The 16,180-nt window shown below is 26.0% G+C and overlaps 2 protein-coding genes across 5 annotated transcripts; both read left to right on the top strand.

The window, feature by feature from the left end:
• Positions 1-9,004: 9,004 nt before the first annotated feature.
• LOC124918237 lies at positions 9,005-13,848 on the top strand. 4 transcript variants are annotated; one of them, XM_047458443.1, is made up of 7 exons: positions 9,195-9,318; positions 10,526-10,591; positions 10,821-10,891; positions 11,007-11,099; positions 11,614-12,414; positions 12,851-13,067; positions 13,213-13,848. In XM_047458443.1, the coding sequence occupies exons 3-7, from the start codon at positions 10,829-10,831 to the stop codon at positions 13,710-13,712; spliced, it is 1,674 nt and encodes a 557-aa protein (XP_047314399.1). In that variant the 5' UTR covers positions 9,195-9,318; positions 10,526-10,591; positions 10,821-10,828; the 3' UTR covers positions 13,713-13,848. The 4 variants fall into 4 exon arrangements, with proteins under 4 accessions (XP_047314397.1, XP_047314396.1, XP_047314399.1 ...); XM_047458442.1 differs by having other exon boundaries at positions 10,995-11,099; XM_047458441.1 differs by lacking the exon at positions 10,526-10,591 and having other exon boundaries at positions 9,005-9,318.
• An 866-nt stretch (positions 13,849-14,714) lies between these two features.
• On the top strand, positions 14,715-15,622 carry LOC124918238. Its single transcript, XM_047458444.1, has 3 exons — positions 14,715-14,905; positions 14,987-15,077; positions 15,348-15,622. Exons 1-3 carry the CDS (start codon positions 14,774-14,776, stop codon positions 15,515-15,517), a joined length of 393 nt encoding a protein of 130 aa, XP_047314400.1. The 5' UTR covers positions 14,715-14,773; the 3' UTR covers positions 15,518-15,622.
• The last annotated feature ends 558 nt before the right edge of the window (positions 15,623-16,180 follow it).

Below are 16,180 nucleotides of genomic sequence, written 5' to 3'. Positions count from 1 at the left end.
AAGCATCATTATATATATATAGATTAGTTAGTTAAAAATTTGAACTTTTATTGTTAAAATGTTTTGCGTTTATCAAATTTGGTGTTGAATCGTAAATATAAAGTGTTGTTAGCCTAGTTGGTTAAAAAGTTGTACTTGTTTTTATTAAGTTGTAAGTTCGAAACATACAAATAACATTTTTAATTTTAATTTTAACCGTTTTAAGTTTATATGCGGGTCAACCCACAATCCGACTCAAGTATTCATTACTCTCACATAAATATCCAAATTAATCACAGCTCTAAACTCGACAATCCGAACACTTTAAAAATTAAGTATTAATATATATATATATATATATATATATATTTATTACACTGAAAAATATTAATAATTTTGTATTAAATTTAATCTAATTGATTTAGTTGGTTAAATTATTTAAATATTATATTAATTTTAATTATGATTTAAAATTCAAACATTAGTAAAGTAGTCTTTTCAATTTTTTGTTTTGTAAGGGTCCGGGTGTGAACACCTTATTTATGAAGCTGCTGCATTTTATAAAATAGGAACCAAATTAATTATTTTATAGACTTTTTTTTGGGTATGTTGAAATTATTTGAATAATTTTGAGAATGAAAAAATTAATGATAGATAATGATTTTAAGAAGATAAAATATTTTTGGATAAAAATATTTACAAGAGTTTTGATATATATAAATAAAATAAAAAATAATAATTTTAAATACAATATTTTTATATTTTTATTAATGAATGGATCGATTTAAAAAATAAAAAAGAATATAATAATATTTAATTTTTTGAGTTATTTAAATATTTCAAATTGAACAAAGTCTTATCCTATGTGTAGTTCTAGACATGGTATCCTATGTATAGAGCTTGAATGAATTATGAAATACTCAAATTAAAAAAAAAAAAATATTAAATATTATTTTATTTTATAGATGTGACAAATTAATTAGAAAAACAAAAATAATACATTAAAATAAAAAAAACATAATATTTTGTACATTTAAAAAAAATGCTAAATTAGTGATAGTTCGAATTTTATAAGACACCATTTAAATTTCGAACCATAAAAACGCCATAAATTAGCATAATAAATTAACATATTTTAAAAATAAATTTTTGTTTGTTTAAAAATAAAATTAATTGATAAATCAGAAAGTTGTATTTCGGTGGTGTTTGGCAGGATGTATTAGACTATGCGTTTGTTACATGGTATTAGTTATATAGATATTAATTATAAGGGGTATAAGTTATAAAGGTATATTAAGAGATATAAGTTATATATGTTATTTATATTTGGTTGGAAGTATAAGAGGGTTATAAATTGTATATATTTTATAATTTTGTGTTTGGTTTGTAGTATAAAAATGTTGTATAAAATGTAAAAGACATTTTTGTCCTTTATATTTATATAAATTTAATTCAATTGTTAAATTAATATTTATTTAATTTTACTTTTTTTTTATTATTTCTCTCCATACATGTGTTTTTTTTATTATTGCTTTTAATTTCTAAACACATTTTGTTTTATGTTATAAAATGTTATTAACAAATGTGCATTTGAAACTTTGCTATTCACCTATAGTTATTTTACCTATTTGTTCATAATAAATCTTTAAATTCTTTATATCTCATTTAAAAATCAAGTTTCTTACTACCAAATTATTACTTTATTAATTAGTAATTTTTTTTACTTCATTTAAGAATATATATATATAGATAAAATAAAGATTAAAAATGAAACTGCTGACACTCACATAATTAATAAGATTATCAAAATATATTAATTTCATTGATAACATAATTATATAGATTTAACAAATTATATATAATTACAGGAAAAATGGTGTAATTAAAATAACATGCATGTTAAATAAAGCTTTTAAAGAAAAAAATATAATCAAAATATAAGAATATATATGAAAATAGGGCTTTTAAGAAGAAAAAAAACATAATCAAAATAAGGGTAAATATGGAAATAAGAAAAAATATTGTCAAAATATAAGGATAATTATGGAAATAATTTTTTTTATACATGCTTATAACTGATTCTACTAGGTACAACTTGTACCTAGTTTAAAGGATAAATTATATAAATACTGTTTATATAAAATAATTAACCAAACATTAAATCAAATTTAATGTTAGTATAATTATTTTATACCCAAAATCTAATCCTATGTAACAAACACCACCTTAGGATAGTATACTTATACTAACAGTGAAATTATAAAAGTGTTTGATTTGATTAATTTTATATGTACAGAAAAACCAATGGTATAACTTATACTTTGGATGAGGTAAAAATTAGTAACACATCTATTACAAGATAGTATTAAAATTTTAATTTCTTCTTACTATTATTTTTTCTAATTTTTTTTTTAATATTAACATTTATTTAATTAATAAATAGAAATAATATTTTAATTTCAACATATATTACTTACTTTTTTTTATATAAATAAACTTATTTTATAAATTTTATTATTTAAGAATTTTAATAATTAAAAAGTTAATTTATTTTTAATAAAAAAAATTTAACGTTAATTTTAAAATTAGTAGTATAAAATAATAATAATAATATGAATATTAATTATAATTATAATTATTTATTTTTATATAATATTACTAATTATTTATTTTTATATAATATTATTAATTTAATAACAACACAATTATATTATTATCTATTTATTTGATATAATATTTAAACTAATTAAAATAAAATATAAATATTTAAAATATCAATAAATTTGACTAAGAATAATATTAAAGAAACAATTACCAAAAATAAAAATAATATTTTATTTTTTTACTAAATTTTATAGTATCTACCCAACACAAATTATAAACTTATACAATTTATATTATATCTTATACTTCCAACCAAACAATAATAGTATATATAACTTATACTTTCTTACAATTTATACCTATATATAATTATACTTTATATATTATTTCTCGTAACAAATATAACCCTAAGTTAGGGCCATTTTAAATTATTTTATGTGCTTGTTTAATGAAAGGATTATTTGAATAAATTCTAAATTTGATCCAAATAACTTTTTTGTGATGAAATTGGTAAAAAAGTCCAGGTTATTTTAATTAATATTTTTTGAAATGAAATAATTTAATTTATATTAAATTAAATTAAATTTTAAAATATTAAAAAATTATACATATATTAAAATTAAATTTTATTAATAAAAAACTCTCTTTATTTATATATATATATATATATATATTATAATTGATAGTACTTTTTTTAAATGAAATAATTTAATTTATATTAAATTAAAATTTGAAATATAATAAAATAAATATATATATATATATAAATAAAGAGAGTTTTTGCATAATTTGCTCCCTATCTTTCTTCTGAATTTCATTTTGCATAATTTGCTCCTCTCTCAAAAGATGGAGATATGTTTTTAATGTTACATTCACTATTTATTATTTTTAAATATTATAAGAAACTAAATGCATTTAAATATATTAATTAATAATTTAATAAAATATTAATTTGTTTTGATTTAATTTAATTTCGAATCAAACAAGGTAGTTGAAGTATTTATAACATTTTTAAAAATAACTTTATTTAGATACTGTACATCTCTCTCGAAATTTGAACTGTCAAGTCACATTTCCACGTTGGATGGGACCCAACATTTTGAACGACGAGAAGAAATTCAAAAAATCTCTAAACCGAATAAATTATTTCTTCAATTTTAAATTTATTTAATTTTCCAATGTACCAATTTCCTATGCTCATTCAATTGCTTTGTTTGAAAATATAAACTCATTTTTTATTTTAAAATAAGTTAACCGGATTTGTAATTCAACTTAAGAAATCATTTGAATTTTTTTTTTTAATATGGAGAACTAATCTGACAATCCACCAACATGATCGTTCACTTTTATTTAAAATTGAAACCGTGATATTTTAATCTCTTAAATCGAATTTTTCTAATGAATTATCATTGTAAATAAAATAAACACTAAAAATGATTAAGAGAGGACACCTTATTTATTTAAAACTAATTGGATTGGAGTTTATTTAAATAAATTTATAATTGGTAATATAATTTAGTTAGTCGGAACAAAGTTAAATGACAAAGAGATCTAGATATTTGAGACTTTGTTTAATTGAATAAAGTTCTTTTATCGAAATGTTGTAATAGATTTGCAATAGAGACGTTCTTTAGACATTGATGATCAGATTTAATTATGATTAAAATTGGTTTAATTGGTTCACCAATTTTTTTAATTATTCAACGGGGTGTAGCATTTAGAGAAAAAATCATTTTATTTAGAAAAAAATTCACAAATAATCCATATTAATTGTGTTTATAAATATTTGATTAGTTTTTTTGACGACATTTGATGTAGTGTCAAAACTCTAGTTGTGACGTATCATGAATTTGTTTTCATTGATATATGTGTAAATATCACATTTAAAGACATGTTTAATCATAGTCTAGTGGTTTCGCTAATCGAATTACAAATATAAGGAGATTAAACATTATGAGAGTTTTTAGAGTTTTCTTTTGGTTGGACATAAGTGTCTCAATATAAATAAGACGTTATGCATTGAAAAAACATTGATATTTTTTATATGAAAAATTGCTTCAATTTGTTTGTTAAGATGATTTGATATAATTTTTATTGGCCAGAGAAGTTTTGAGAGTCAAATATTAAATCAAATGTCTCGTTCTTTGGATGAAACATTATTTACAGTAAAATTCTTAGAAATGAAAAAAGTTGTATTATGGTTAGGGGTGAGCATTGGGTGGTTTAATCCAAAATCCAATCCAATCCGAATCCGAATCCTAAATACTAATTCGGATCGGATATTTCGGATTGGACTGAGATCGGATCGGATTGAGTTCTGATTGAATTAAATCGGATTGGATTAGGATTATCTAAATCATCCAAACTATCTAAATAAAAATATATTTTTTAATTATTTTTTTTAAATTAAATTTTATCTCAATATAATATATATTTTAGTTATCATCACTTGACAACGATATTTATTTTTATTTTTTGTTATTATTATTTTTATTTTATTTTTCAGATTCAAATTTAATAATAATAAAACTTTGAATTTTTTAAAAAAAAATTAAAAACAAAATTAAAAACAAAATTGTTGACTAATTTTAAGCTGATATATATAAATATTTTTTAGTTTGGATTATCCAAACCATTTTCAATCCAATTCGTATCTGATCCGTATTAATTAGTAAAATGGTTTGGATTACGGATTGGATAAACTTAATTTGGATTTAATACGGATCGGATAAAACAGATTGGTTTTACCAATTTGCTCACCCCTAATTATAGTAATTAAGTAGTATCTATCACGAGAAAATTGAATCGGCAACTCACTTACTTTTACATTATCGAATGATGACTAATATTTAGAGTCTTTTGTGTAGTACTAATTGGATTCACTAGTGATGTCTGAGTCTTTGAATAGTTGCTGATAAATTTTAATTAATACAGTTGATATGACAAACCTAGATATTTGAGTTAACATTCAAATTATTTTATATTAGACTATATAGTTGGAGAAAAATGGTTGAATTTTTAATGGCTATAGACTCATAGTCTTCCTAGACTCATAATCTTCTTATGCATATAATTCATAAGGTTATTATTACGATGTTTTATAAGTTTTGTTTTAAAAAGTTAGTGAAATTGGTTGGAGTTAATCGTTCTTCTCGAATACCTACGAACTCGATAACTTATTGGGTAACGTGATTTTATTATATATTTTTTTCATGTCATTCTTTGTTATTGTGTTTAAACGATTCTTATCATTTTTAATATTAATGGTTTTAAATATGTGATTTTTTTTATATATCGATTTAATATAATTATATATAATAAATAAAAAAATATGTTAATATTTTTATTAATGACTTAAATGATGTGATTGATGAGAGATTAAATGAAAAGGATGTTTGATTATTGTAGACATCCACATTTTACAGCATAAATTTATAATTTTAAATAAAATTATATATATTTACTAACTAATGTTGTGTGTTGGTTTTGAAGAAAAAAAATATAATGAGCAGGTCATAGTAAGGTACTTAGACCCCTTAATCAAATTGACACTAAGCCAAATGCCATTCAAAGGCATATCTTGAGCCCAAAGCTCCTAAGTGAGTTTGATTTTGGAATTTGGTCAAGGCTCCAAGCGTAAAAGTCAACGGAGCCATAGACCTAGTCAATAAACGCCTAGGACGTTCACCCACAATCGAGGAGGACGCTTAGGAGTGACCCGCTTTTTCTCCTTATTTTCCGAAAGACCAATGACTATAGTAGGTTTAGATGCCATTTTCGAAAGAGTTAGAATCTCCATTTCTCAACCGTTTTTAGTGAATCAAAAAGAGAAATAATTAAAAAAGGTCTGATAATTTTTCTCAAACCTTTGCACAAAACTAGCAACCGATTTAGGATGATTTGTTTGATGGATTATATTTTGGAAATCCAAAAAATTGAGACTGTTAATTGTTCGGGTTGAAATTGGGCTATCTTTAACACCTTGATTCATTTGGGGAGGGGCATGTAGAGTTAGAGAGGAGGAAGTGAAACATTGTTATTCTTGGAGTTTTTATTCTAGAGGCCTCCATTTGACGGGATCGATTGTAAATCGATTTTGGAGTGATTTACAAGCCTACATGGTTTTTCCAATCTTCACTTACCTCGATTATTCTTAAATCTTAAAAAAATATTTGATGAAAAGTGATAGTTGTTGGAATTATTTTCAATATTTATGTATATATATTATTTAGTAATTGTGTATTAGTTGTTATCATATAAAGATTGATGCCTAATTAAAATAATGTATTAAAGTATATAAATTATATATTTATTTAAACATCTGTAATAAATATGGAAATATATTTGTGTATAAACATAAATATTATTTATTATTTCGTTGATGAGACGAATAATAAATGTGTATATTAGAGTTAGATCCCCAACTCATATAGATATCTTACTTATTATATTTCTCTAATAAAACAAAATGTTTATGTTCATCTCTCATTTTAAATAATAAGAGTTTAAAATAAAGAGCGTCGTTCGATAGACACATGAAACACGTATTGTTGATGCCCTTTCTGAGTATCAAACACCGAACCAAAATATAATTTCTAAAATGTTTTTTAACAGGTAAAACATTATTCTTTCTTAATATTTCAAAAAGTAAATTAAGTGGCGACAGTAACAAAAATAATAAAAAGTAAAAATAAATAAATAAATAAAAAGTCAAAAACTGGTTTAAATTGACAATTTAAAGTGCATCTAGTGAAACATATCATTATATTTTTTATTTTATCTCGAGATTTGAGAAAAATTTAAGTTATGATACACGATTATAGAGGTCGAAATTATTATTATTATTTGATTTTTTTATTTTTACTTTTTTAGGATAGACTTTTGACTATACAAATTATGGTTTGATTTAAAAAGAAAATTAAATTCAAAGTGTAAATTTAATTCTAAATAAGAAATATAGTTATAATTTATTTGTTAAAATAATTTTAGAGTAAAACAATATTTTTTTTTATCTATTAGCTTATTTTATCTTTTTGGCTCGTTTTTTTTAGTTTGATAATTTGAATTGCCCCCTCATAATATATATATATATATAATAACAAATAAATGTTAACTATATATTTTTTATTAGTATATTATGTTTATTTAGTTATTTTAGATAAATTTTTTTTCAAATTTATGTTTTTTTTTGAAAATTTTGATTGTATTCAATTGTGGTTATAATATAGTATTAAAGTACTTTTTGTTATGTCTCACATTTTTTTTTAATAGAGAGACGGGTTGTTTAACCTATCCAAAATATATGTTTTGCTTATTTAAATATCTTGAAGGGATTATAAGATTGTCTCTTGTAAGACTAAACATGAATTTGATTCTTACTTAAAATGTCTTAAATATAAATAAAAATCATAATTACAAGGTTATGTTAATTTTTTACGTTAAAAATAAACTTTTATTAGTTACACTAATGAGTTGTCGACATAAGAGTCAAAAATGTCACGAATTCGATTACATCTGGAAGCGATCATTAAGTTTAAGCGGAGAGTCATGGCTTGAGATGTCATACTAGCTCTCTTTTATTAAAAAAAATAATAAAAATTAGTTACACTAATGAGTTTTAATATTAATGAGATTGCGTGACAAATCAATCCAAAACGATTTTATTATAATCTAATCCGTAGGTTTAAAAATGTTATTAGCAATAAAATATCTTTGACCAAATTCAATTTAAGATAAATTTGGTAAAATCTGAAGCAATTTATATTTCAGAAATCTACACTTACAAAATTTATGGTAAGAAAACAATTAGTCTTGAAAGATAAATATTTCTATATACTCTAGTAAGTCCTTATCAAAATTGAGCTTATTTTTCATATTTTAATTTTATAAAAATTCAAAACAAAATTATTATATTTTCATCAAATTCAATCACATATTTTTTTTATCAAATAATATATATTTTTTAATTATATTAATTTTTAAAAGTGATTATTATTATCATGTCAAATATGAAATATGGTTTCAAATAACTTTTTTTTATTAAGATTATGAAAATTTAAGTTATTTAGTAAAAAAACAAAAAGAAAAGTAAAAAAAAAAGATTATCAAAATATTCCACGTGGTCAAAGACAAAAGAAAAAACGCTCAACGTGGTAAGCGGTAATTACGTAAATTAATAAAGGACAATTCTGGAAACGTATATTAATTAAGCGCCTTTATGAAACCTCCTACGACTTTCCCTCGTCGTGCAATGAATCCTGACCGTCGATTCGAAATCTCAAATCTCAATCTTCAAAACCCTAGAAAACCCTAGGTTCTTCCCCCTTTTGATTTTTCCTATATATCTATCTATCCATTCTTCATTGTCAAAGTTGGTCTTCTAAAAATCACTGTCGGAATCTCAAAACTTCGCGGCGAGGAGTTTTCAAAAGAAAATTTGATCTAGATTTGTTGATATGGAGACGACAACCTCGGTAACATCGACTTCATCTTGTTTTGTGAGCTGGGAAGAGTTTTATGTATCAAACGAACAAGATAAGAGGAAGAAGGTTTATTATTATCTCAAATGCATGGATGGTTCATCGGATCTAGCGGTTGTTGGCCGAGAAAGAAGCTTACCGGATATGCCATATCATTATTCTATACGGAATTCTTCTCTCTTGTCAAATTTGTCTTCTAAATTGAAACTCAGATCTCGGAAGGATGTTGTCAAATGGTTAGATTCTATCGTTTCAGGTATATAAAGTGAAATCATTATACAAATTTTCTTCTCCTGGTTTGTTCTTAGAGGAAAAAACATATCTTTTGGTGTTTATTCAAATCTTGGTTTGCCCTTTTTTTCGATTTAGTTAACAGGGTTTGAACTTACACACCAAGATCCAATATTTCGCTTCTAAACTTGTTGTCTGTTATTCCTTGAGCCTCTTTTACCTTTGATCTCAACCCCCTTTTCCCATTTTCTTCAAATAGTTTTTGGGTTTTTTTTTGGATGTTTGCATGGTGTACAAATCTAGGAAATTCTTTAGATTTCATGTCTTCTTCTATATATCTAGCTTAATTTTCCTTTGTGTATATTTTACTATCATACCATTTTGTTTATTTTTGTTAATTTCTTGTTCATATATGATTTTCTAATGTTCCTACTAGCTTCTTATCTAAGGAGTTCAATAACATGTGCATTTCTGTTCCATCTATCCTTATTTTACCATTACTGATTTCTCCTTATTTTTCTTTTATATTATTAAACTGGCTTGAATTTCACCTTTCTGTAGGAGCAGTAGATAAATTATTAGCACATGTTTTTGAAGCTACTTTTCAATGTTACCCAGATCCCCCCTTATATTTGATATCATCTAGAGTTTAATAATGGATACATTTTTGAAGGCTCTTACCATGAAATTTGTATGATTCTCAATGCTAGAGTAATTTAGTTTCACAGAATGTGTTGATACAATGTCTTACTTCTATTGAAATATTTAGATGCTTCAAGAAACTGAAGGTTTTTCTCCAGTTTTGTTGTTGTTAAACAGGCTAATATATACAATTTGGAAATTAGTATTTGTTTTGACGATATCGCAATCCAGTATCGAAAACCTCCAAAAGTCGAAAAGTTAAAATTTGAATTGATTTTTATGACTTGTATAAGGATTTGTCTGGATCATGATTTATGTTATTTTTGGATCTTGGTCCAAAATATAGTGATATACAAATTATAATCTAAATCATTATCCCGATTATAGTACTGAAGTTATTTGTTTCACATTTGTCGCTTGGAGTTTTATCTTCCTTTATTGTGTTAGAATGAAAATTTCCTTATGGAACTATATTACAATTCACAAGTGGCTTTGTGTGTACTGCCTTAGCCTTTTTTTCTCCGATAACTTATCAAATGAATATTTCATATCTAAATGTTATTGTCAACTGACTAAGATCTCGGTGGCAGGAATCTATATTATCAGATGTCTAAGAGCTGGTTGAGAGCTTCTGGATTCCTATGCCCTCAATCTAGGTTGAGCTCTCCGATGTCTTTTCATGGGATAGTTATATTTGTTTCGTATTCTTAGTTGATGTTTCCAGCCACCATAGTTGGCCTATATGTTGACATGATTTGTTCTTTTCCCCCCATCTTACCTTCTCAATATGCCTTCATTTGTTGTAGTCATCTCCTTCTATTTGTGGGTCTTGTATCCCTTTTTCTTGGCTAATCAACTTACCAGCAATGTTTATGGTAAATTCAGGTTCACATATGTTGGCTGATGCTTCATTGACTAATCGTTATTATCGAATCAGGTCCAATGAAAATCCAAAGGTATCCTTTATGGTTTTCCATTTTAAATAAATATTGTACATGTTGAATTGCTTTATTTTACTCCAAACCTAATTATCAATTTTTATTTGCCTGGACATTGAAGATTGGGCAACAGAGTGCAGATTTTTCGTGGTTTGGTGTTCCATGGACCTGCAAGAAAAGAAGAACACATTACCAGTCCTTTTGCAGTAATAATGTTAAAATCTCGGTGAGTATTCAACATTAGCATGGAAGAATCTATCTCCTTCATTGACATTTGATAGTATTTTATAACACAACTTATCACTTAGTGTAAATAAATAAGTACTTATTTGAATTAATTTCATTTGATATTTGTTGTTTAAAATGACTTAATTTTTTGGATTAGCTCAAATTAAGCTAACAGACTAGTTAAATTCTGTATGTTGTGAATTATGAATGAATTAACTTGTACTACCTTAAGTGTGTAGAAAGACAACATTAATTTGTGGAGATTAATCAAACCACTTCAATGTAATGGTAAACTAGTTTTAAGAAATTTCCTTACACTAGTTCCACATTTTATTTAATCAATTTACACAAGTACATTAAATTATATATTTTTATTTAATTTATTTTCTCTTTTATTTTTCACACATAAAATTAAGTTTTATTAAACCTGCCTTTAATCTTTTGAATAATTTATTTGAAGCATTTGTTTTTGCTAATCTAGTGATTCATTATGCTGTTCAATTTTTTTTCAGGCTCACGACATTGTCTATGTTATGGATGATGAAAACAAACGTCTTGTTGCTCACTTAGTTGATATGTACGAGGATCCAAGAGGGATCAGGATGGTTGCTGTGCAATGGTTTCACAAAATCGATGAAGTTGGTATGGTTTTGCCACAAAACTATAACAACAGAGAGGTTTTCTTTTCACTTTGTGAACAACACCTTAGTATTGAATGTATAGATGGACTAGCAAGCGTTCTAAGTCCCCTACATTACGAAAAGTTCTCCAAAATGACTAAACATGATTCACTAGAACCGTTTTTTTGTCAAAAACTGTTTGACAATGGCGAGATTAAGCCTTATAATATTACGCAGCTTAAGGGTTATTGGAGACAAGCCACAATCGGGCATTTATACAGTATTAATGTGTCAAATGATTGTTTGAAGTCTCTAACTCTTGACAATCATCTCAAGGAGGAAATAACTATTAGACCAAAGAAAAGACTGCATCAGTCTAAGGATACCAATATTTATTTTGGATCTGAAAATGGTTACAGCAGCCCTGACTGTCTAATTAGTTCCGGATTGGGTTCTGAAAACAGCAGAATGATGGAGGCTCACGCTGTTACTACAGAAGCTGATGTGAAAGAAGACATTGTCATGAAACCTTTACAACATTTGGTTGTAGGATCTGCTGTGGAAGTTCTTTCACAGGACAGTGGTATAAGAGGTTGTTGGTTCAAGTCTGTCATTATCAAGAAGCACAAGAACAAGGTTAAAGTGCGTTACATAGATATTATGGATGCTGAAGATGAATCAAAACTTTTGGAGGTGCGTACAAGTTATTACCAAATTTTATTTTACTGCTAAGGTGTCCTGGTCCTTGTTTGATGTAGATTATTGAATATCAAGTTCAGTTAAAAGACATTTATGGGATATGTAACCTTTTAAAAATATAGGGTATTTTGGTTGATGATTGAATGATGCAATTGATAGGTATATTGTTGATTGGATAGTGGCTTATTTGAAAATAATCTCAAATAACCACATCTAACAAGACCCAAATAACCTTTTATCACATCATCAATGACTCAATCTAATCATCAACCAAATTACCCTTTATATTTTATAACATTTTTAATATTAAATAGAATGTATAGTTTAGTCATTTAACCAAAATAACTAAAATATTTTGAAAAAATCCACATCAAAAAATCTCTTGGAATCATTGTTTATATTTACACTTTCTATCTTTAACATTTTGCAGGAATGGATCCTAGCTTCAAAAATTGCTAACCCCGATGCAATGGGTGTGAGGTTATGTGAGAGACCTGTTGTTAGACCTAGTCCCCCATCCAAGAAGGGTGTAAGCTTACTTGATACAAAAGTTGGAGGATCTGTAGATGTCTGGTGGCATGATGGGTGGTGGGAAGGAATTATACTTCAGAAATATTCCGAAGATAAAATCCATATTTATTTCCCAGGTATGAGATTCTTGACTTCATCTTGAAACTAATAGATTCTTATCACATCATTTCATTAATCAAAATCATTGAGATAATCAATGAAGAATACTAAAATGCACCCTTATCTATATTGATTATATATGCCAACTTGCTCCTTTTTCAGGTGAGAATAAAGAATCTTGTTTCACTGTAAATGATCTGAGACATTCATGCGAATGGTTGGTTAGTAAGAAATGGGAAGACATAAGGGAAAGACCTGATCTTGCAATTTCTATCTTATCTGGTTTGAAAAACAATAAGGAAGCTTTAGTAACAAAGTGTGTTGTCAAGCTAGATTGTGCCCTACAAGTCATTAACAACGACTGTACCTTAGCGAATATAACTCCCGAGCTTATAGATGCTAAAAAGGTGGATAATACTGTTTGTGATCTGTCAAAGGATGCATTGCTTGCCGACTTGAAGTGGAATTCATCTGGGAAGAGAAGCAGATCTAATCTTCATCATCAGAAAATGTGTTGTTCTAAGAAGAAAAGAAGACGAGAAAGTGTTGGGGTGAGAAAAAATCTGAGAAGATTATTCGATTCTAATGCTTTGGATGATAACTGCAAGTTCTTAGGAGAATCTCGATTCAGTTCGACAGTTGTTCCCATTATGTCTATGTAATGAAATGTTTCTGGGTATGTTGAGTTTATTTATGTTGGCTTTAGATATGTATATGGTAATGTGCAATGAATATTTATTTAGGGTTTGGTGTTTTAGGGTTTAGAGCTAACTAATGTAATTCAATGTTTTTGTTGAACTCAATGTGCTCTAAATGCAAGAATGGAACCTGTTTTTGGTGGAAATATTGTGAAATTTGTCTTAAATGTCTTAATTTCTTCTTATTTCTTTTAGGTTAATGTCATTATTTTACTTATTTTATAATATTATATATATATTAATTAATATAAAATTTATTGAATAATAATAAATAAGTTGAGGAATGGGAGACAATGATAAATTTTGTAAGGAATTTTAATAGGGATGACATTTTTTAATTTATGATTTTAAGAATTAATTGAAACTTTTTGTTGTAAAAATAAGTAATAGCTTATTTTTGACTTTGTAAATATTAATTTACTTATTTTTATAAAATTCTATAAAATAAAAATAATTTATGAACTAGTTTATAATCTTGTAAAATTAAATTGTAGCTATATATATTGTTTTATTTTTATTTTTCTCTTAATTTAACTTTATATTTATAATGAGAAGTATCAAAAGAAAATTAATAATATGTTTTATTAAAAGATATTTGACTTTTAATTAATATATCATAAGCTATATTATATAAAATTAATATCATTAATTATCCTTACCATGTTTAGCCTTATATATATATATATACTTTATTTTTACATTAAACAAATTACAATAAATCCAACATTATCATCAAACAAGTTCTAAAATTTCAACAAATTTACATATTTTGTTTAGATGTAAACACAAGAGCACCAATATGTGGAGTTGGTATCTTTTAGTTTTGTCCAAGCAAATGAGTAATAATTTGTGGGGGACACACCACCAATTTAATTGAGACATCATTGTCAAAACAGCACAAGTCAAGGGATTTATTGTTGCCCATGTTTACTAATTTTATATTTCAACATTTTTTGTCATATTTAGTGTCTCATTTTCATGCATTCACAGTCAAGTTCTAGCTTCTTCCCCAATATTATCTAATTATGGCCATTACCTGCTTAGTACAAGAACAAGTTGATGATGATGATGATAACTTTTCAACATCAATTAGAACAAGGAATTCATCTTCTCTGCAATCTACCCTTGCTTCATTAGAATCACTTAGCATGCCTATGGTAAGGAGAAGAAATATCAACAAATTCATGTTTACAACTTTCTGACCATCAACAGTTGTCTTTTCCCCTGTTTTCTATCAGGTTCATGAAGTTGTACTCTTAGCAGATTTCAAATGTAAGGATTGCCAGAAGAGAATTGCTGATATAATATCGAAAACAAACAGATTCAACGGTTTGTCTTCCTCTTTTCTTTTACGATAAACGAATAATTCATCGCAGTCTGCCAATAAGTTGTAGGACCTCATTGTATGCAAGTGGATTATATGGTCCTCACATATATGGCAGTATTCAATGAAATTTATTACATGCATTGGATTCTCTTTTCTAAAGCTTTATGCAAGATTTAATAAAAAAGATGAAATAATTTGTGAATTCTTTGATGTTTTCAGACCAATTTTACCACTATGTTTAGTGATTTTGCCATTTCAAAACATGATTTCAGGGAAAACAGAGTCCATGATAGTGAGCATTTTGGAGAGAAAGGTGACACTGATTTGTAGATACCCTGTGATTGGAAAAGTAACATCATTGCCATCAGTTTTTACCATATGTAAGAAGTCTTTCAATAAATGTATGAAGATCCCTAGTTTTTTTTGCTATTCCAGTGATTAATTCAAGGAATTAATCTGGTTTTGTACCTGAGATAAATAGACAATCTTGATACTACATATTAATAATTGACAATAAATGTATTTTCATAATTTTTATTTTTATTTAGTAAGTTAACCCGATTCTAAGTAGTCATGAGCCGTTCTACTAGAAACTCTCCAATATCAGGAGCAGTTAAGGCTTAGCTCTCGGAGAATCTCTTTACTAGGATTGGGACAAGCGATGAACGAGTGACCCTCCGACGCTCGACATATAGCTTAAAACATGTTCAGCATGTGGCCGATCGAAGGTCACCTGTTATTTGCTTTTGATTTAATATGGTATCGATAACAATAACTGTTTTTCCTGTTTGTCAGCCCCCATTATAAGTTCTCGTTGACCATCTTCACTCTAATTTAGGTGTTCTTAAGTAAGATACATTGAAGTTAAACTTGGTTGTTCTTGAAATATTAGTCAACTGTTTGAAAGTAATAAAATTGATAAGGGTTTTAGACTTGGTCCAATATGGCACTTTTTTTTCTTCTTTTTTTTAATGCTTTCATAGATTATAAGACTATTTAATATTTGTTTCAGTTAGTAACTTAGTCAAATTATTTATTAGTGGTTTCTTAATTTTCTGATTAGTTGTTAAATTGTAGACACTGTTTAATAGTATTTAATCATCAA

Source organism: Impatiens glandulifera, unplaced genomic scaffold (assembly GCF_907164915.1).
Source record: "Impatiens glandulifera unplaced genomic scaffold, dImpGla2.1, whole genome shotgun sequence".
NCBI lineage: Eukaryota > Viridiplantae > Streptophyta > Magnoliopsida > Ericales > Balsaminaceae > Impatiens > Impatiens glandulifera.
This window is presented reverse-complemented; position numbering and strand designations above follow the sequence as displayed.

Bases quoted from the DNA above. Each gene is read 5' to 3' on its own strand.
- LOC124918238 (XM_047458444.1), top strand. From the start codon at position 14,774: ATGGCCATTACCTGCTTAGTACAAGAACAAGTTGATGATGATGATGAT. The intron at 14,906-14,986 runs GTAAGGAGAAGA...GTTTTCTATCAG, and splicing joins AATCACTTAGCATGCCTATG to GTTCATGAAGTTGTACTCTT. The intron at 15,078-15,347 runs GTTTGTCTTCCT...ACATGATTTCAG, and splicing joins GAAAACAAACAGATTCAACG to GGAAAACAGAGTCCATGATA.
- LOC124918237 (XM_047458440.1), top strand. From the start codon at position 9,039: ATGGAGACGACAACCTCGGTAACATCGACTTCATCTTGTTTTGTGAGC. The intron at 10,892-10,994 runs GTATCCTTTATG...TGGACATTGAAG, and splicing joins GGTCCAATGAAAATCCAAAG to ATTGGGCAACAGAGTGCAGA. The intron at 13,068-13,212 runs GTATGAGATTCT...CTCCTTTTTCAG, and splicing joins AATCCATATTTATTTCCCAG to GTGAGAATAAAGAATCTTGT.